Genomic DNA, 20,014 nt, shown 5'->3' with positions numbered 1-20,014 from the left:
TCCCAGCGTCGCTTAATTAAAGTAGTTCCTATATGTACGTACTCAATTATGCATGCATCTCGTGTCTCCAGTCGTACATAATTATAGTTTGTTTTATATATGTCTCCATCTAATTAGATATAAATTACTGGTGATCAGATTAGACATGGTAGTTGTCTGAGAAGTAATCAACCATAAATCAATACCGTGTGTGTATATATATACCGTATAGCGCGAAATTTTCGAGGCACTTATATTTCGTGGAATGGCCTCTAAAAACCATTTCGTTGCACAATGTTCGCGGAATGACTGCTTACCGGAAGCCACGCCTTTAAATATTTGCACGATAGCAGGTAATTCTAATTAAAGAATAATTTTCGTGGACTTAATTTTCGTATAGAATTCTAACCCACGAAATCCGCGAAAATTAAGCCCCTCGAACATTTCGCGCTATACGGTATATATATGTATCCATGGAATGAACTGTTTCACACATAATTAGATCAACTGGTATGAGAATGCTATATATGCACAATTGATGTGATGGAAATTAGCTGTATACAAATATTCATTGCTTTGCTCGCAGTGTTGTTGCCAACACATGTGCTCTCTTCTTAGCGCTCATGAGTGCACCTGAGGAGGGAGACAGAGGCAGTCAATCCAACCCCCCTGACACAAATATAGCAGCTAGCTATAGCACTTACTTAAACTGAACTGAGTCCTTTGAAGGTCCCTTAACCTGTGACAGGTGAGGGGGTCATAAAGTACAGTGATGTACACTTATTCATATCAGCATTACATACACTGTAATCTCAGTAGAGAGGAGGTTAGTATCAACAGTGGAGCTAGAGTCATTGTGGGGATCATCGAGTATAAAAGAACAGCTGGTTTCACAGTACACTTTAGTTTTTAGAGCGCTTAAGTAGCTTACGTGTTGGACTCAGATTCTTGACTTGCCTTCACAAACAAACTGTGTGGAGATAATTACAACTATAGTAACATGTCCACCTGTAAGGAGCCTATCCCACACACGTACTGTACCTGCTCTGCTGTACAATGTATAGGTGCACTCGAACACTGCCCGAGGACTCGGTTTGGAATCCATAGCGACTTAGACGATCTCCCTGTGTGTGCGTGTGTGTGTGTGTGTGTGTGTGTGTGTGTGTGTGTGTGTGTGTGTGTGTGTGTGTGTGTGTGTGTGTGTGTGTGTGTGTGTGTGTGTGTGTGTGTGTGTGTGTGTGTGTGTGTGTGTGTGTGTGTGTGTGTGTGTGTGTGTGTGTGTGTGTGTGTGTGTGTGTGTGTGTGTGTGTGTGTGTGTGTGTGTGTGTGTGCGTGTGGGTTATATACAATCTATGCAACTATAAGTTCCATGGCCAACTTGACTACCTGCAAATCTCTAGGACAGGCTACATATGACAAGTCGTTGATTTGTTGTGCTCCTCCCACAAAATGTAGTCTCAGTTGATCGACCACGCCCCTCCCAGCCGGCCGCCATGTGTGCAGCGTCAGATCATGTGATCCTAAAACAAGGCAGCGATATGAAAAGCGTAACATGTGTAATCATTTTACAATAACGTAAAAGCTGAAGCCAAGGGGTTGCAGTTGATCTTTCAACAGCCATAACCTTAGTACCGTTGATCCAATGTCAACATTTTTATGATTTTCTGAAAGCTTAGAAAAAGACCTTTCAAATGATGTGTTTCAATCCAACATTTGGTCCGGGTCCTAATTTGTCATTTTTCGGCCTTGGACCATGGGCTATAATCCATGGTATTTGGCCAAAATTGGCAAATTCTTTCATCTCACAAATATGAACATTGATGATACCATTTGAAAGGTCTTTTTCTAAGCTTTCATAAAATCATAAAATCTTTAAAATTGAATACATGGAATTCAAGTTATGGCAGCTGAAAGAGTCCCCAACCATTGATTAAATCAAGGACTTATAGCCCTACCTTTTCTCTTGATTAACAGAGGGTACAAAATGTATGAACAAGTATTAGCATTCCATTAGCAGATTCATTTGCCAATTGCTAAACTATTACATATACACTAGTGACACTAGTGACACACACACACACACACACACTAGTACTAACACTCACCTGAAGTGTGTGGCAGGTCCAGGTATCCGTATCCCTCCACGCGGTGTCGGTCCCAGTAGTCCAGAGAGCACACCTCCAGCAGTAGGCGCGGCCGACGACTCAAGTGCTCTGATCGAAACAATGAGCAAAGAGGACAATTAACCCTCATTAAACTACAAGTTTTAGGGACGTTAAAGTTATCACCGAAACACTTCTAAAATAGCTAAGAATCCGTCCTCAAAGAAGTAACTATGAAGCAGACATGGACACATTTGAAGCATCTCTTTCTTCACACATTCTAACAGACAAGCCTCTTGGTCCAAGGATACTAGCACATCAATGGACTAACGTACCTTCAGTAGGGGTGTGAATGAGATGGTAGTCGAAGGGACACCCAAAGTGAGCCACATTACACTGTGTGGGGGAGAGATATTCCTGAGTTAATAGTACACGTCTGTCATACGCACCAGGTGACGAGATTTGGTTCTGGATATCTGAGAGACGACAGAGAGCTTGGTTGAGGAGGTGGGTTGGTTATCTTCCAGTTGCCAACCTGGAGAATGGCAACAATGGTAGCATAATTAAACATGTATAGACAGCAAACAGACTCAGGAAGTGTATTTTAAAACTCCAAACACGAAGGAAAGATCGTAGACGAAATTTAAAAAGATAGTTACATACATACCTTCTGGAAGTTCAAGTTGTGCCTTCACATACAAGCCATCCAAATCAAACCCCTCGCCTGAAACTGTATGAACAAAAATAAAATCAACAAATTGTAAGACTAGGAGCACATACCAATTTCTATACAAACCTCAGTTATAATTATGTAATGCTATGTGTACATTTCACTGACCTATTTCTCCATGTAGGCACACCCTGACAGAACCCTCCTCAGGCTGTAACACACAAGTATGCAGTATCCAATACACACTCTGCCAATAATGTACACAGCAACTTACAGGGCTAACGAATGTATCTCCTACACACGCCTTCAGATAGTTGGCATGACGAGCATACAGCTGAGGGAGGTAAAGAATTATATAAATAGTGTACCATTAATATTATATTATTGCACACTATAATTAGTGTATGTCATAACAACAGCAGGTATGTGTATACTGTACACAGACATCCCCAATACTGTGACAGTATGTGTGCACATTAAGTATACGATACAAGAATGGATCGGTACATACAATGCTAGCAAAAATAATGAGGCCTATATCTGCTACACTAAATCCTGGTTGAATGATTATAAAGAGACACAGCTCTCACCTCTCTTTGAACCCTGTCCTCCTTGAGCTGCTCCTCTGGTGAGATGAGCTCTGAGACATTCTCCAGTCGATACTCAAACACCTCTGTATAGGAGGACACATTACTACATAAGTATATGCACGGCATCATGCAAAACAGCTACAAATGTTATGGCCTCAGCAGGACAGCTATAACAACAGTGCATGGAAGAAGCGTATAAACATAATAATTATAGCTAACTGAGTTGGCTCTGTAACTTGAGTTCTATTGGTCCAAATTCAACGATTTTCTGATTTTCTGAAAGCTTGGAAGGAGCCCGTTCAGATGGTATGCTCATATCCCAAATTTGAAAGGGGTCATAATTTCCTATTTTCATAAAAATACCGTGGGCTATATAGCCCACGGTATTTGGTTAAAAACAGGCCCAAAATAGACTTTAGATTTTAACACATCATCTGAAAGGCTTTTCTCTAAGCTTTTAGAAAATCATAACATTAACGTTATTGGACCAACGGAACTAAAGTTATGGCCGTTTAAAGATGCTCTATTTAAAGCTAGGTCCCCCAAAAAATACAATAAAAAAAAGATCTGTCAGGGCCAACTTCTCAACACTGACCTTTGTGTCTGTTCTCGATGCGTACAGCTGGTCTGTCTCGGGTGAAGTCAGGACAGAGAGTCACTCGACCATGACCATCCACCTGTAACAGGGAGAGGAAGCTATACTGGTAAAAATGATTTTTGAGCGGTAGCACTATATGTGTGGGCCGGATAACATTTTTGGAAGCAAAATATTATTCTAAGTACATGTAAAGGAATTAGCAAATGTAATTAGTACATGTACTTTGTAACTTAATAGGACGTAAAACGGTAATAATAATAAATAAGTATTTCCAATGACATAATGTACTCACTGTAATCTGGCAGAGAAGATGTTCGTCCATGTGGTCCACACTACAGGAAATATATTGACAAGCCGTTAACTAAGTAACTCTCACATGACCAAAGAAAACTGACTATCTGTATAATTAGATCGATCAGCTCTACCAAAATTGACACTGTACGTATAAAATTATTATACTGACCCATCCTGTTTGCGTAGGTCTGCCATGAGGCACATGGACTGGTTGGATGGAGTATTGATCCTGTGGCCAACTCTCTGATCATCGCTAGGACGATCCAGGATAGGGTCACAGATGACTGACTTGGAGATGCCCCTGGATAACGAGGAGTTAATTAAAAATCACCTAATTAGTACATGGGGTGATTATAGAAAAACATTTCAATTTAGGGATACCGGCACGATTACAAAAAATGTATTAGTAAATGATTTTTGAGCGGTATAATTATGAATTTCTAGTAGTGATACATTTTCTACTCACCGTGTATTTTTGGTGTGTCTTTTTCTTACGGAGTTGGCGTGTTTACTAGCGAATGTGCGGTACCTTGAAGTCTCCTAGTTGGGGGAAAAGAGGCACTAAACAACGACAGGAGGAGGGATGACAGATACAAACTCTTACTTTTGATCTGAGTAGGTAATGATCATTTTCTACATATGAAAAAAGTCGTCCATTGGGTCGACAGCCCTCGCTCCTGCAACACATGTGACAATTAATCACATGACAATCACATGATGCTCACGTCACGCTAGTTAGCCTTATTAGGAATGCAATTTCTAACCTTTGCTGCAGTATTTCCCGATGGTATCGCAGTTGCAATGGATTGACACAGTTGTTGGCATCGGCGTACAATTCATCTTCATGCTGTAAGGGAGGGGGTGTGGATTGAGGAGTGCTGAGTCAGCAGCAGACTACATACCTGACTAAAGACCTTCTCCTGCCATTTGAACACCCACGCATCAGTGTTGTCTGTATATGTACATGTACATGTATACAATGAGTATAACATCAACAGGATCGTTATAGAAGGCTGAACAGTGACTGTTTGTAGTTATATATAGCATTGTACTAGCTGCAACCCCCCACCTTGCTCCCCTGCAGTGCTGGCGGCTCGACTCATCCTGCCAGTCTCTCTGATGATCCCAGCTCCTCCTCCAGAGGCAGTCACTTTACGGAGAACCACTCTGCATGGGCCAGCCGGGGAGATAAGATCATGAAGCTAACACAACACTGACAATAATATATGTAAAAGGGTAACTTGGATCTTCCAAACAATCACGTAGCCAGCTAATCACACAGCAGCTCAGAGTGTGTACTTGCTCTGCCTGCTCACCTGAATTGTAGGTTCTTGAGACTGTCTCTACTGTAGTACATTCCCTCCTCATTTGGCTTCTTCATGACACCGCTAGCAGCCTTGCTAAGCTCATCACTCTCCGCCTCACCACTTCTCCAAAATAGTGAGCGCAAATACTCCATCCCTTGCAATTGTCCACTGAAAACCGGCTACTGTACAAGGTTTGTAGATTTGTTAAAGATAATTTCCATGCCAGCCATGAGGGTCAGACACACCCACCCAACATGTCAGAGGGTTTTTCCCTTCTATACACAAAGAAGGGTGGGGCTGCCTTGTTAAATTGATGGGCGGTAACCTTAATTTACTGGTCAAGCCGTGCCCACAGGAAATAGGTAGTTGATCAGATCACAGATCACAGAGTAAGTACGTGCTAGTAGCCAGAGCTCTGGAAACAAGCATCATAGATCATCTAGGTACTGGGTGGTACACACAAGCTGTAAGAAGAGTCTGTTTCAGTGGTGAGTGGCTGTGTTGACTATACGTAATAATTATGGTTTCTAAAGTATAATTATGTAATAATATATAATTATACTATGTGAACTGATGACAATGTCAGTACTGGATATGATGTAGCCTGTACCTACCAGTACAGTCCATGTATTGATTTATATTCATGCCATATTAACAAGAGCTGTATGACATCCTCTGATTCAATCACACTATCTTATTATAAACCATGTGTTCACTTCCACAGGGAAGGCCCTGCAATCATGGGCATATCAACCAGGCAGATACCCTACATTGGAGCGACAATCGTCCTGTTTATAGGAGGAATACTGTTCTTTGCTTTCCCGTAAGTCTACGTGTGTGTTTAGTATTACATAAACTGACAGACTTGGCACCGACTGTGAGCACATACACACACAGTCCGGAGTGCATGACACAGTACATATATAAGAGGATATTAAACGCAGTGTGTTATGTACCCACACAGTGTTGTATAGCTCTACACTTATTAGGTGCTTGGTACACTAGCTACTCAATTGCAACCGTGTACTATTTGTATTCAAACATAACTGTCAAGTCATCAACCCCGTATTAGCCGACTAGCTCCTAGTGTACCCGTGACAACCATCCTAACAGACTTGTATATTTGGCCACCATCATTCTCCTGTACATCTGTTCCTGCTAATACGTACTGTTCATTAGTCATGGGATTTTTATGGAGAGCATTTTATGGAGAGCAGAACCAATTTCTTTTTGAGCTGTTAATTTTATCAGAATGAGAACAATGATATGTATGGCTTCAGTCTGTTGTCAAATTTAGTTTATTACCGATGGCATTGCTTGTGTGTGTACATACGTATGTCTGCCTGTTTTGATTATGGGTGAATTTATGATATTACAATCTGCTTAATGAGCCGTAGTGATATTAGATGCATTAACTTGCTTGTCAATCCCACCCCTCCCCCGATACCCACACACTTCACACACATCAACCCCACCCACCCACACACACACACACACACCACACCCCCACACACATAGGATGAGGAACCTGGTGACGTACTTCCTCAACCAATCAGAACGGATATTTATTATCATTCCTATAGTGGGTATTGTGTACATGGGACTGCTCTACATCTTAGTCGTCACTACGTTCTTTCTTGCCTCCTTTGTGGACCCGGGGATTTATCCAAGAGGTGAGTGTGTGTGTGTGTGTGTGGGGGGGAGGGGGTGTGTGTGTGTGGGAGGGGGAGGGTGTGTGTGTGTGTGGGGGGGGAGGGGGTGTGTGTGGGGGGACACTTAATATTTTCAGTGTTCTCCTGTAATGTAATTTGATAGTGTGTGTGCAGGTGTGTGTGTGTGTACACGCTCACAGCCCACACACAGTGATGTAACATAGCTAGACTATTAGATTTCATTATTTCACTCTGTGCATATTTCACACACAGTACATGTACACCTGGTGCTACATTGTACTGGGATACAATAAAGCCACCGTATACATGTATATATGGGAACACTGGGTAACAGCCAGTTTGTCCTTTTTAGAGAGCTTATCCTGTTGTTAAAATTGCCTTTTATAGAATGCTTTCGACTGTCCACACTTTTATACATGTATACCCATGTCTAACCAAGCTCCACCCACACCACCCCCCCACAGAGCGTACGGAGGAAGAGGACGATTTCAGACAGCCTCTCTATCGTGCCATTGACATCAACGGTGTCAATGTGCGGATGAAGTGGTGTGACACCTGCAGGTTCTACCGCCCACCACGAACCTCACACTGCAGCATATGTGACAACTGTGTGGAGGTGGGTGGGGATTTGAATTAACAATCTTAGAGCATTAAATGTACAGTAAAGCACTTTAGAGTCTGAAACATGTTCCCAGCATCCATCCCTTGGCAGATTATGTGCACTTTAGATCATAATTATGTTGTTACAATATTCATCCTCTAGGTCTTTGATCAAATATTTTTTTACCTCAGCAGTTTCCACTGGAATTTCGCATTTTATTGCCACCAAAAAATTAACAACAGTATTGCCTCTCCTGATCTTCCTTGTTATCGTTTATTGCCTCCCTCCCCTGCAGCAATTTGACCACCATTGTCCGTGGGTGGACAACTGTATCGGGAAACGGAACTACAAATACTTCTTCTTCTTTGTAACCTCTCTCACTCTGTTCATTCTCAGCGGGTTTGCCTGGGGCATAGTGTCCATCATCCTGCACATTGATGACCTCACCATGGTCATTGTTGAGTATCCTGACTTAGTCTTGTGAAGAGTACTAACTTAGTCCTGTACTGTATGAATAGAAGTATAGCCAGCACGATGTTATGACAGGTACTTGTATGAGTGCAGGATGTGTGATTGTAGTCATGTATTGATTGTGGCCACTCAAAGTTAGACTCATCAATTGCCCAGTCTACCCTTTAATTACATCACTAACCATTGGATGTCTGTGTTTCTAGAATGCTTGTGTAGCCTGTGATGTATGTGTGTGTGTGTGTGGGTGGGTGGGTCTGGATGTGTGTGTGTGTGTGTGATGTGTGTGTGTTGTGCTCCTTGACTGTTATCAGGATTATTCTAATGGTGCTCGGTGTGTTGGTATTTATACCTGTGGTGGGACTCACTGGCTTTCATATGGGTCTCATCTGTATCGGCAGGTCAACCAATGAACATGTGAGTGCGGGGGAGGAGGGTGGTCTATTATTGTCATATTTTTAGAGGCCTTCACTGCCTATAAATTGTAAGCCCCTGCTTAAATTTCTATTCATATGTCTGGCCGTACTGTACAGATGTATAGATATGTGTATGTTTAAGTTATGATATTCCATCCCTGAAAATTGTAATAAAAAACGTACGCTAAAAGTAGTTACTGTATTGTGTATATGATTATGTGTCTGTCAGCTACTACATTATTTACTGTCCAGGTAACTGGAAAGTTTCGTGGAGTTCAGAATCCGTACGACCTTGGCTGCTGGCGAAACTGCGCTGCTGTTCTGTGTGCTTCAAAGAGACCACGCTACATGCATTATAAGGTGAAGAGTTTGCAGCCCAGTGATGGACAATCAGCAGGGGAATCCCCTCCGAGGGCTGCCCACGACCTCAGGGGTATGCCTATATACGAGGATCTGGATGACAGCAATCTCCATAGAGAAAGAGTGAGAAAAATATTATTTTCCTAATTGGTTTTAACAAGTTCCTTTTATCGTGCCATTTTGTATACTGTACAATTGCAAGCCTGGTTAGAGAAAACATAATAATAGTCAACCACTGTAGTGTACAGGTGCGCAGTGGAACCAACCACAACATAGGCTCTGTATAGTCTGTACACTATTCTACACAGGAGCTCAATTTAATGCTTTTGGGTTTTAAAAAACATTTCAAGTGAGGTGGAAAGGCTGTACGTAGCTTATCGTATTCACACTGTGTCCATGCATGTCCATTCTTAAGCCGAGCTTTGTACTACCCCCCTCCCACACCCACACACACACACACACACACACACACACACACACACACACATACACACAGGTACAGGCTCACACGCAACACACACAGGCACAGGCACACACCCATGCCGACCTGGTCAGTCAGAACTCCATGAACCCTCTCCTCCAGAGACAGCTGAACGGTTCAAATATAGTAGAGAGTAACACGAACACTATGGCCAGTATGAGATCGGGGGCTCGGAGTGAGATCAGTGTTTAACATTACATCACCACCCCACCATAATGTAAGTGTGTTCACATAATTAAATTATAAATTGGCAAGGTTTTACTGTAAAATGTGTAACTTGTACAACTATTGTGGCCACCCTATAATTATAACAATTAGGCCCCAAAATCTGTGTTTGGATAGGCCACCTCTTTATTACAGGCTGGTCTGCCCAAGGTTGATTGCATATGAACTGTACGTGCATGTGTATGCTGGCATACTGTGTGTACTTTTAGTGTACTGTCATAATTATGTGTTTTTGTGTTTTAATTGTTGTTTTTCCCTGCAGTTTTAATGATTGCACTGCTACTCCGTCTCGAGACAAGCTTAGTGGATTCAAACTCTTCATATCTCCATAAACTATATATTATTACATCTGTTTCTTTCTGTGTATAGTTTATGTATGTATCCTCGTATTCATTTCTGTTCTCGCATATTGCATATTGACAAATGAATCGTATTGAGCTATATTAGTAGAAGAGCTTGTACATGTATGAGCATAATTATGTGTAATGTATGTACTATAATAATGCTCTATTCATGCCTCTGTGTATGTACGTGGGTGTGTCCCATACCGTATAGCGCGAAATGTTCGAGGGGCTTAATTTTCGCGGATTTCGTGGGTTAGAATTCTATACCAAAATTAAGTCCACAAAAATTGTTCTTTACCTGCTATCGTGCAAATATTTAAAGGCGTGGCTTCCGGTAAGCAATCATTCCGCGAACATTGTGCAACGAAATGGTATTTAGAGGCCAATCCACGAAATATAAGTGCCTCGAAAATTTCGCGCTATACGGTATAACTGTGTACAATTTTTCAAGCATGATCATTACCTATTGTAATCAATTACAAAGTTTAAAATTTCTAAAAAACATACTATAATAATTATCTCAGGTCAAGGTTGCTTGTGTATGTGATGATGAAGGCAGGATAAGACTTGTCGTGATCGTACACTACGTACACTTGAGAACCATTAGTCTCTCCGTTCACTGTATCGTACAGCATGTGTCCTTGAGAAGATGAACTCCTTGATAATGGTAGCAGTTTAGTTTCTCCATTCACTGTATCGAACAACATGCGTCCTTGAGAAGACGAACCCTTTGGTAATGGTGGCGGTTTCGTTAGAGTCGAGTCCTGTCTTGTACCGTATGAACAACTCTTACCTGTAAGCACTAGAACAAGAAGCATTTGTTTCCTGCTCCCTCGAAGATGATGAGCGAAATTGTCACTGTAGGCTGCCTTCACTGCAAAGTATGCTCCAGTCCCCCACAATAGCTTGCCTGTTTGTTTGCTAAATCGAAAATCAATTCCTTTTTGAGAGAACGCAATTTCCTCAGGACTGGTTGTCTTTGAGCCGTGAAACAAATACTGCTCATTAATTTCACTTTTGTTTCTCTTTTCCATTTGTCGTTTCTCTAACTCATACTTTTCCCGGAGTGGCTTGTTCTGTACACGCTCAATTTTGTGAATCAAAATATTTGGTAAAGTATCTCTCATAAGACTGAGGATGTACTTCCATTCGTGTGAACCCTTGGATACACTCTTCAACTCGCAATCGTCGGTTTGCGGTTCCCAATCAGTACGCAGAGAGGTAGAATCTCTAGATGGTGGACCACTACTGACTGCTTGTGACTCTATTTGCTGACATAACTCGAGAGTGAGAGTGTTTAGTAGAGCATACACCCTGTCCACGTACCCCCGTGCACCGTAGATTTTCGATGTTATCTTGTCACCCAAAAGAGTGTGTTCAGCACTCACACAGTAGCTGCGTGTAACGTTGGCTAGTTGATGCAAGACAACTTGCTTTAGCTTGTCACTTGATGAGATGGAGAAGGTCAACTCTCGATGGTAAGGATTGCTTTCTAGATCTAGTCGTTTGATTACCAACAGGTTTCCTTGTAGGGAAACATTGACTTTTATCTCACAAGGATTGGAAATGACAGGAGGATAACGCATTATCTCCACCAAATCACCAGAGCTGATATCAACTTGATAAGACTTCACAGGTGAGAACATGAAGGTGTACTGAGTTCCACCCATTGTCACGAATCTTCCACCATATCGATACATCTCTTCAATGCTTTTAGAGTCGTTTTCTTCGTGTCTGATAAATCCAATCTGCGGATACTTATAGAACCAGTAAGGACGGCCCTGTCGTATATGCCGAGTTCCAGACTTACAACTTGACATTTTCATTCTCGAGAAATCAACAGTAATGAGGTATCCATCATGAGGAAAAGATGATAACTCTCCAGCAGCGGGGTCTGTGACGGCATGTTGTGATAGCTTCAGTTTCTGTTTGGTAAGCTTATCGACCTCCGGACTAAGTGCTGTGTATCCACCATCATCGCTATTGGCCTCCCATACGTAGTCAGACTCAGTGATAACAGAATAGGCCTTGAAATCAGATGCTTTGAGCAGTTCTCCACTTGGTCTGAGAGTGGTGATGTTTCTTTGCTCGTTGTTTTTATCCACCAGAGAGATGTGAATTGATCGACACACTTCGTCTTCCAACATTAAAGGGATCATCCTGACTGAGCAACAACTTGTAACTTCACTGATGAGAGACCTAGACATAGCTAGCTAGCTAGCTACTGGTACATGGATATGATATGGTCAGATATCTAGCTACCGCGTACCGGTAGATGGCTATACCTGTGAACTGGGATGGTCTTGGTCGTTTTTAATAAACATCATGGTCGATCATTTTCCATTCTTGAGTTTCCCCTGTTGCGCAAAATTAAGTGTGTTGCAATCATGGTCGATCATTACCCACTCTTTGAGTTTGCATGCAGCGAAATTAATTATTAATCATTATAACAAATAAATAATGGTAAAATGTTCATCATGAGTGTGTGTATAAAGTCTAACCATCCATAAAATTAGTCAGAAAACTACAAAAAAATACATAAGGACAAAACTCAACACATTTTTCTGCCTTGGACTCTATTTCAGACATTGTTGTAGAGATATCCACGAACATTTTTTTATTGCAGAAAGAATTGTCGAACCATTGGGCATAGATAGATAGGTACAGTGGAACCTCCGTTAACAACTACCTCTGAATAAAGGTCAGCTGCTATATAACAGCCAGGCACCCAGGTCCCAGTTTGTGTACAAAACAACCTCTCAACAGTCCCAGTTTGTGTACAAAACAACCTCTCAACAAAGGCCACCTCTGTATAAAGGCCAAAACATTGTTCCCCAAAGGTGTCCGTTTATATAGAGAGGTTCCACTGTAGTTGAATATCTTTCAACAGCAATTAACTTTAGTACCGTTGATCCAATATCAAATATTTTCTGATTTTCTGAAAGTTTAGAAAGAGACCTTTCAAATGATGTGTTTCAATCCAAAATTTTGTCAGGGCCCTAATTTATCATTTTTCGGCCTTGGACCATGGGTTATTAGTATTGGAATACCTCATTTTTTTTATGACACCATTTGATCTCTTTTTTTCTAAGCTTTTTTGACATTGGATCCACGGAATTCAAGTTATGGCAGCGGAAAGAGTCCCCCGACTGAACCAAGAGGTATAGTGTTCAAGTATACACTCACCAGTGTTGTAGTTGAATATCTTTCAACAGCCTTAACTTTAGCACTGTGTTGATCCAATGAAAGCTTAGAAAGAGACCTTTCAAATGTTTTAATCCAAAATTTGTCGGGGCCGTTATTTGTCATTTTTTGGCCTTGGACCATGGTATTGCCCAAATACTTCAAATATGATTTTTGATGGCACCATTAATTTTTTGATCTCTTTTTTTCTAAGCTTTCAGGAATTCATAAAAAAATAAAGAAATAAATGTTGGATCTACGGAATTCAAGTTATGGCAGCGGAAAAGATTTTCTGAAAGCTACAAATGATCCAAAGTTTTATCGGGGCCTCATTTTTCGGCCTTGGACCATGGGCTAGCCTATTTATCCATGGTATATCGCCAAATTTGCTTATCTCTCAAATATGATTTTTTTATGACACCATTTCTTTCAAAAAGTCATAATTATTATGACATGCTGTATGTATTACTAATTATGAGGTCTCATATCTAATTTTTTAACAATAAACACACAAAAATAAACTTCTAAAAAAAAAACACTGTAATGTCCTTGATCGGTAGCTAGCTTGTGTATGTGATGATGAAGGCAGGATAAGACTTGTCGTGATCGTACACTATGTACACTTGAGAACCGTTAGTCTCTCCGTTCACTGTATCGTACGACAACATGGGTCCTTGAGAAGATAAACCCTTTGTTGGTAATGGTGGAGGTTGATATAGATCAGGATTCTGTTTGGTACCGTAAGAACAACTCTTGCCTGTTAGCACTCGAGCAACAAGCATTTGTTTCTTATTACCGGGTTGAAGTTGGTGAGAATACTTGTCACTGTAGGCTGCCTTCACCGCGAAGTATGCTCCTTTCCCCCACATCAGTTTGCCTGTTGTGCTACATCGAAAGTCAAATCCTTTTGGAGAAAGTGCAATTTTCTCAGGACTAGTTGCCCTCGAGCCGTGAAACAGATATTTTTCATGAGTTTTTCCTTTGTTCCTCTCTTCCATTTGTCTTTTTTCCAATTCATACTTTTCTTGGAGTGGCTTGTTTTGCACACAATCAATTTTTATTATTGAAATATTTGGTAAAGTCTGTTTCATGTGACTGTAGATGCGCTCCCAATCGAGGGAGCCCTTAGATACACTCTTCAACTCGCAATACTTGGTTTGCGGTTCCCGCTTAACACTTAGCGAGGTAGAATCTCTAGATGGTGGGTTACTGCTGACTGCTTGTGACTCTATTTGCTGACATAACTCGAGAGTGAGAGTGTTTAGTAGAGCATACACCCTGTCCACGTACCCCCGTGCACCGTAGATTTTCGATGTTATTTTGTCACCCAAAAGATTGTGTTCAGCACTAACACAGTAGCTGCGTGTAACGTTGGCTAGTTGATGCAAGACAACTTGCTTTAGCTTGTCACTTGATGAGAAGGAGAAGTTTAATTCTCGATATTGAAGATTGCGTTCTGGATTAATAAAAGGTAGTATTGAAGGGTTTCCTTGTAGGGAAACATTGACTTGTATCTCACAAGGATTGGAATTGACCGGTGGATAGCGCATTATCTCCACCAGATTACCAGAGCTGATATCAACCTGATAAGACTTCACAGGTGAGAACATGAAGGTGTACTGAGTTCCACCCATTGACACAAATCTTCCACCATATCGATACATCTCTTCAATAATAATATTAGAGGGATTGTCATAGCGTCTGATAAACCCAGTTTCTAGATCTCTATGACACCAGTAATAACAGCTCTGTCGTATCTGCCGATTTCCAGACTTAAAACTTGACAACTGCATCCTCGAGAAATCAACAGTAAAGTGGTCTCCATCATGTAAAAAGGTAGGTGGCAACTCTCCAGCAGCTGTGACAGGATGTTGTAATAGTTTCAGTTTAGTATCAATGTCTGGACTAAGTGCTTTATACCCACCATCATCGTTAATGGCCTCCCATACATAGTCAGACTCAGTGATAACAGAATAGGCCCTGAAATCAGATGCTTTGAGCAGTTCTTCACTGTGATTGAGAGTGGTGAGAGTGTTGATGTTCCATAGCCAACCATTTTTATCCACCAAAGAGATGTGAATTGATTGACACATTTCGTCTACCAGCATTAAAGGTATCATCCTGACTGAGCAACAACTTCTAACTTCACTGATACTGAGAGACATAGCTAGCTAGGTAACCTATAAACATAGCCAAAATGCTAAGCTAAACAACACAAGCAGCCACGCCTCCAATTCCTCCCATAATTATATCTGGGGCATGTGCAAAGCCCCTAATTCATATTTTCAAATTTCAAGTTAATGATCTTTACCAATTCATCGTGATTTGACAATGTTGGTATGGCAACATAGCTAATTATTCCATGTGGTTGATCAAAGAAAGCTAGCTAGCTAGCTACGTACAAGAAGAAATATGAAGAGGTGGGAAAAGCACAGAGAAAAGAACCGTCTGTCATCCTTGAAGGAGAAAGCAATCACTCAAAATGACAAAGTGGCAACCAATAAAGTTCCACTGGAGTTGTTAGCCCGTGACTGGTTGAATGAACTACAAACAACGTCTGAGCTGAGAGTCTACCTAGTGAAAAACCTCCTACCATCACTAGTGGTGGGTCTAGAGAAACTCTTGACTGAAGTTAGTCACCGAGGGTACGTGGATGACAACGGGGAGAACCCTGACTTCAACCCCATTAATTACCTCGGTCAGCACCTCATGCGAAACAACCCCAAGTACAGTAACTTTGCCGAGGCCCATCCCTACTGTAGAGCCATGCAGGAAGTGACGGAAGAGCTCAAGAAGATGGGGTACTCTATCGATGTGGAGCATACGATGCGTCTTAAAACGGACATCAAGACACGACGAATGGAGAGGGAGAGAGCAGAGTTGGCATGTGCCCTAGAGGTCCAGAGGAAGAAGGAGCTATTGAGTGGTGCTTGCAGCAAGTGGGTACTACCAGGGAACGATGAGCTCATCACAGCTGAGGTGAGTATGACTCATTCTGGCCAGCTAGAGTTATTATAACAAAGTTTTATGTGTAAGTACAATGATATGTCTTTTGACTCCTGCAGGTTCAACTGGCCCTTACCTCCTGGCTGGATCTGACCTCCACTCACCCAATGGCATCCACACTCACTGGTAAACCAAATCTCCCTAATCCACTATCTCAGCCCCCCCTCTTCCTACCAGCCAATTTCTCCGAACCCTTACCCACTGGAATGATCAGTGAGGCTAGTCTGGTGTCCAGGCTGTTGGAGGCTACAGTCGATATACCTGATGACTTGCTTGACTCCCTGGCTGACCACCTGACTGTGTGTGGGACAGAACACAGGAGAAGACTCCACAGGGAACAGAGACGGTCAGCATATGCACTGTACACACACAACATCAAGCTCATTGCTAGCTTGTGTAAAATAAATTTCATGGTTTTTCTTACAACATTTTATTCCTTCTATACAGATCACTTATTGCTGGCATTTTTGACTCCTGTGACCCTGACAAGGTAATAGCAGTACATCATACTACATGTACATGTATGTGTCTATGTACTTACGGTAACTCACTGCTTGTTTCTGTAGACTGGTTTTGTGGAACGTCTAAGAGTGCTCCACTTGTTCAGCTGCTTGTATGACTCTGCCTCGAGTGATGTGCTGGACAAGCTCCATAACCCAAGAAAATGTGAGACTATCTAATGATGTGTTTAGATCAGACAAAATATTCGTTTCTCTCATTATAGCCCTAGTGATTGATTTTTCCTGTTTTTGATAGCACTCTCTGGCTGCTGAGTAGCTAGTTAGGATTGTGCATTCTCATGCTTAAAAAATGCATTTTGTAGCCCTTTGAAAGGCCTAATCGATCCTCTTAAAAATCGCTCATGGACTGTTTACTTAGCACCCATAACTGTACAGTGTAGAAATCACATGTAGAGGTACATGTACATGGTACTTAAATTGTTTAATCTTCTTTTTGTGTGTACAGTATAATACCTTCCTATTAGGGCCTATTGTTGAGGTGGTGGATGCTGAGGATGATGAAGAGAGGCACAGCACTAGTGTGGTAGCATCCTCCCTCTCTAAGCAAGACTACAAGGAGTTCCTCGCTGGACAACTACCAACAGTCACAGAGCAAGAATCCTCTGACAATGTTCAAAACGACACTCTTGAGAAATCGCAAGATACCAAGGGGACTGATCAACAGGGCACACTGGATGAGTCAATCCCAGAAGGAGAGGACCCACCAGCTGTTGATCCTGAAGCAGCTAGCTCACCACAGGAGTCTACAGAAGTAGAGACAACGCAAGAGGCAACAGAATCTGTGACAAAAGAGACAAATGATGTACCAACTGATGAGACAAGCAATGTACCAGCTGATGAGACAAGCAATGTACCAGCTGATAAAGCAAGCAATGTACCAGCTGAGGCTGAGGAAACAAGCAATGTACCCGCTGATGAGACAAGCAATGTACCAGCTGATGAGACAAGCAATGTACCAGCTGATGAGACAAACGATGCACCAGCTAATGAGACAAGCAATGTACCAGCTGAGGAAACAAGCAATGTACCAGCTGAGGAAACAAGCAATGTACCAGCTGATGAGACAAACGATATACCAGCTGATGAGACAAACGATGCACCAGCTGATGAGACAAGCAATGTACCAGCTGATAAAGCAAGCAATGTACCAACTGAGACTGAGGAAACAAGCAATGTACCAGCTGATGAGACAAGCAATGTACCAGCTGATGATGGTGGGCCTCAAGAGAGTGAGATGTTGGGAGCAGAGGTTAGTCCCGGGGCAGGAGATAGTGATGGTGGGTCCACAGTAGAGGTGTCTACAGATATTAAGGAAGGAGTGGTCCCATTGAAGTCCCATGCTGGGTCAGTATTTGAGAGGAGGTTGGCTACTGCCAGTGCATATGGACGATCTGCATCTATCTCTGCCATGAGAAGGTACAGTATGTACAGCTACAGTACTGTGTGTGTGTTGGACGTAGTTTGATATAACTCTCCAATTTTACAGAAAAATCCTTAGTGCATGCATGTATAATACAGTATGTGTCATTGTTTGCTCGATCAATTAGCGTTCTTTTTTTCTCCTTTGCTAGATTGTCTGGAATGTCCAGAAGACCTGTGAGCCCCTCTGGCCCAGGTGGTTCGTGGGACCACTTTCTACTCAACCGCTCTCAATTTGTGCAGCTAGTGGAGCTGTTTCTGGTCACACCTCCTCTGGACTCAACCGTTGATACCGTCTCCAGCTTCATGCAAGATAACTACAAAGAGACTGCTCAGGTATAGCATATAGCACATCACCTATAAGGCTACATGTACATACGTATGTATGTATGTCGAAATTGTAAAACAGCAAGTCCATCATAACCTGTATATAGGTGATAGTTTTGGCCCCTAAAGAAAAGTTATATACCATCTGACACAACTCCCAAAGAGCTGCAGAATGCCACCTTTATTTCTGAACTTGATCCTTCTTAGCTAGAGTTATTGCTCTTCGGTACTACAATACATGTACTTTGTGAATCACACAGGAAAGGTCTGAGCGTCTGGAGCTAGCGCAGCAGCAAAAGTTCATCCTCACTCGTAGAAAGAGAGCACACTCGCTGTTTGAGGTATGGGATCACGATCGCTCTGGTTACCTTGAGTTGGATGAGCTCCAGTTAGTATTGAGTCGCTGGAAGGGCTTCAGCAGCGAGGAAGCTCAGAAACATGGTGAGGAGGGCAAAGGTCACTGTGTGTGTGTGTGTGTACTGTCATGAGATACATTCCTGGTAAATCTTCTTCTGTCTTTTCGTAAATGTGGCAGCACTGTACAAAACCCTCACTGAAAGCAAGAAAAAACCGTAAATGCTAGCCTCAAGTGTGTAGACTTTTATGTGTTTTCTCGAGGTGAAAAGTTATATTGCAAATGTTTGTCTCCCCCCTCAGCTAAAGAGATCCTACTGTCCCAAGGTGCCCCTCGTCTCTCTAGAGAGGCCTTCCAGCTCTACATACAGGGACTGACTGAGGACATGACTCTGAGCAAGTTTGAGGAGTTTGCTGACTACCTCCTCGCTAGTGTCAAGGTGATCCAGCTAGGCACACACACACACACGCACGCACGCACGCACGCACGCACACGCACACACACACGCACGCACGCACGCACGCACGCACGCACGCACGCACCACACACACACACACACACACACACACACACACACACACACACACACACACACACACACACACACACACACACACACACACACACACACACACACACACACTGTATATTACCTGTACATGTACAGTGCATGTACATGGCTTGCTTATGACATACATGTACGTTTTAGCCTGATTGAGATTAGAGTACTGTAACTAGTGGATGATGCACTATACCGAAATAATACTGTTGTTCTATGTACCAAACATTGATACTATTTTTTCTGTATAGTTGATCATTATTTTTTCTCTTGTTTAGTTGACATTTGATGAGATTCGCCGAGGAGAGCTGAGGAAGGGTCTACTGGACAGGATAGCACTGACTGGTAAGAGCAGTGGACTGCAGTTCTCTAGGGCTATGAAGATGGCCATTGAGGCAATACACAAGGTACGGTACAGTGTCTCATCAGCTTGCATGTCTGTACATGTGTCTACTGAGCAGCTTGTACGTGTGTGTGTGTGTGTACATCAACTCCTCTTGAGCTGGCTAGTGGGATTTTCCGATTATTCCCAGTGA

At 42.2% G+C, this 20,014-nt stretch overlaps 5 protein-coding genes across 6 annotated transcripts in view; 2 read left to right on the top strand and 3 right to left on the bottom strand.

Annotated features, from left to right (window-relative positions):
• Positions 1 to 462: 462 nt before the first annotated feature.
• LOC135339372 (tectonic-like complex member MKS1) lies at positions 463 to 5,785 on the bottom strand. 2 transcript variants are annotated; one of them, XM_064535448.1, is made up of 21 exons: positions 5,550 to 5,785; positions 5,303 to 5,400; positions 5,136 to 5,185; positions 4,998 to 5,080; positions 4,838 to 4,910; positions 4,700 to 4,773; positions 4,403 to 4,534; positions 4,232 to 4,271; positions 3,937 to 4,018; positions 3,342 to 3,424; positions 3,026 to 3,085; positions 2,920 to 2,962; positions 2,749 to 2,811; positions 2,531 to 2,616; positions 2,417 to 2,477; positions 2,085 to 2,192; positions 1,366 to 1,499; positions 1,021 to 1,103; positions 911 to 949; positions 684 to 718; positions 463 to 612 (listed from the first exon to the last, which is right to left on the bottom strand). In XM_064535448.1, exons 1-21 carry the CDS (start codon positions 5,690 to 5,692, stop codon positions 548 to 550), a joined length of 1,635 nt encoding a protein of 544 aa, XP_064391518.1. In that variant the 5' UTR covers positions 5,693 to 5,785; the 3' UTR covers positions 463 to 547. The 2 variants fall into 2 exon arrangements, with proteins under 2 accessions (XP_064391518.1, XP_064391519.1); XM_064535449.1 differs by lacking the exons at positions 463 to 612; positions 684 to 718 and adding an exon at positions 751 to 824.
• An 83-nt stretch (positions 5,786 to 5,868) lies between these two features.
• Positions 5,869 to 10,192, top strand: LOC135339369 (palmitoyltransferase ZDHHC5-A-like). The gene is made up of 9 exons (XM_064535442.1): positions 5,869 to 6,028; positions 6,265 to 6,363; positions 7,059 to 7,213; positions 7,678 to 7,829; positions 8,110 to 8,276; positions 8,597 to 8,699; positions 8,951 to 9,181; positions 9,555 to 9,756; positions 10,027 to 10,192. Exons 2-8 carry the CDS (start codon positions 6,281 to 6,283, stop codon positions 9,729 to 9,731), a joined length of 1,068 nt encoding a protein of 355 aa, XP_064391512.1. The 5' UTR covers positions 5,869 to 6,028; positions 6,265 to 6,280; the 3' UTR covers positions 9,732 to 9,756; positions 10,027 to 10,192.
• A 353-nt stretch (positions 10,193 to 10,545) lies between these two features.
• LOC135339359 (uncharacterized) lies at positions 10,546 to 13,425 on the bottom strand. Its single transcript, XM_064535431.1, has 2 exons — positions 13,295 to 13,425; positions 10,546 to 12,465 (listed from the first exon to the last, which is right to left on the bottom strand). Exon 2 carries the CDS (start codon positions 12,313 to 12,315, stop codon positions 10,624 to 10,626), a length of 1,692 nt encoding a protein of 563 aa, XP_064391501.1. The 5' UTR covers positions 12,316 to 12,465; positions 13,295 to 13,425; the 3' UTR covers positions 10,546 to 10,623.
• Positions 13,426 to 13,714: 289 nt separating this feature from the next.
• LOC135339360 (uncharacterized) lies at positions 13,715 to 15,514 on the bottom strand. The gene has a single exon (XM_064535432.1). The coding sequence runs from the start codon at positions 15,454 to 15,456 to the stop codon at positions 13,852 to 13,854; it is 1,605 nt and encodes a 534-aa protein (XP_064391502.1). The 5' UTR covers positions 15,457 to 15,514; the 3' UTR covers positions 13,715 to 13,851.
• Positions 15,515 to 15,599: 85 nt separating this feature from the next.
• LOC135339356 (EF-hand calcium-binding domain-containing protein 5-like) overlaps positions 15,600 to 20,014 on the top strand; it is a 7,534-nt gene continuing 3,119 nt past the window's right edge. The window contains exons 1-10 of the mRNA XM_064535428.1: positions 15,600 to 16,270; positions 16,357 to 16,423; positions 16,475 to 16,643; positions 16,745 to 16,787; positions 16,864 to 16,963; positions 17,283 to 18,234; positions 18,390 to 18,573; positions 18,825 to 19,005; positions 19,222 to 19,358; positions 19,757 to 19,885. Of these exons, the coding sequence (XP_064391498.1) occupies positions 15,704 to 16,270; positions 16,357 to 16,423; positions 16,475 to 16,643; positions 16,745 to 16,787; positions 16,864 to 16,963; positions 17,283 to 18,234; positions 18,390 to 18,573; positions 18,825 to 19,005; positions 19,222 to 19,358; positions 19,757 to 19,885 (2,529 nt within the window). The 5' untranslated portion in view covers positions 15,600 to 15,703. The remainder of the gene's footprint in view (positions 16,271 to 16,356; positions 16,424 to 16,474; positions 16,644 to 16,744; positions 16,788 to 16,863; positions 16,964 to 17,282; positions 18,235 to 18,389; positions 18,574 to 18,824; positions 19,006 to 19,221; positions 19,359 to 19,756; positions 19,886 to 20,014) is intronic.

The sequence above is a fragment of the Halichondria panicea genome, chromosome 8 (assembly GCF_963675165.1).
Source record: "Halichondria panicea chromosome 8, odHalPani1.1, whole genome shotgun sequence".
Classification (NCBI taxonomy): domain Eukaryota; kingdom Metazoa; phylum Porifera; class Demospongiae; order Suberitida; family Halichondriidae; genus Halichondria; species Halichondria panicea.
This window is presented reverse-complemented; position numbering and strand designations above follow the sequence as displayed.

Bases quoted from the DNA above. Each gene is read 5' to 3' on its own strand.
- LOC135339372 (XM_064535448.1), bottom strand. From the start codon at position 5,692: ATGGAGTATTTGCGCTCACTATTTTGGAGAAGTGGTGAGGCGGAGAGT. The intron at 5,186-5,302 runs GTGGGGGGTTGC...GTACATATACAG, and splicing joins CAGCACTGCAGGGGAGCAAG to ACAACACTGATGCGTGGGTG. The intron at 3,086-3,341 runs GTGAGAGCTGTG...TACCTCCCTCAG, and splicing joins AGGACAGGGTTCAAAGAGAG to CTGTATGCTCGTCATGCCAA.
- LOC135339369 (XM_064535442.1), top strand. From the start codon at position 6,281: ATGGGCATATCAACCAGGCAGATACCCTACATTGGAGCGACAATCGTC. The intron at 6,364-7,058 runs GTAAGTCTACGT...CCACACACATAG, and splicing joins ATACTGTTCTTTGCTTTCCC to GATGAGGAACCTGGTGACGT. The intron at 7,214-7,677 runs GTGAGTGTGTGT...ACCCCCCCACAG, and splicing joins CCCGGGGATTTATCCAAGAG to AGCGTACGGAGGAAGAGGAC.
- LOC135339359 (XM_064535431.1), bottom strand. From the start codon at position 12,315: ATGTCTAGGTCTCTCATCAGTGAAGTTACAAGTTGTTGCTCAGTCAGG.
- LOC135339360 (XM_064535432.1), bottom strand. From the start codon at position 15,456: ATGTCTCTCAGTATCAGTGAAGTTAGAAGTTGTTGCTCAGTCAGGATG.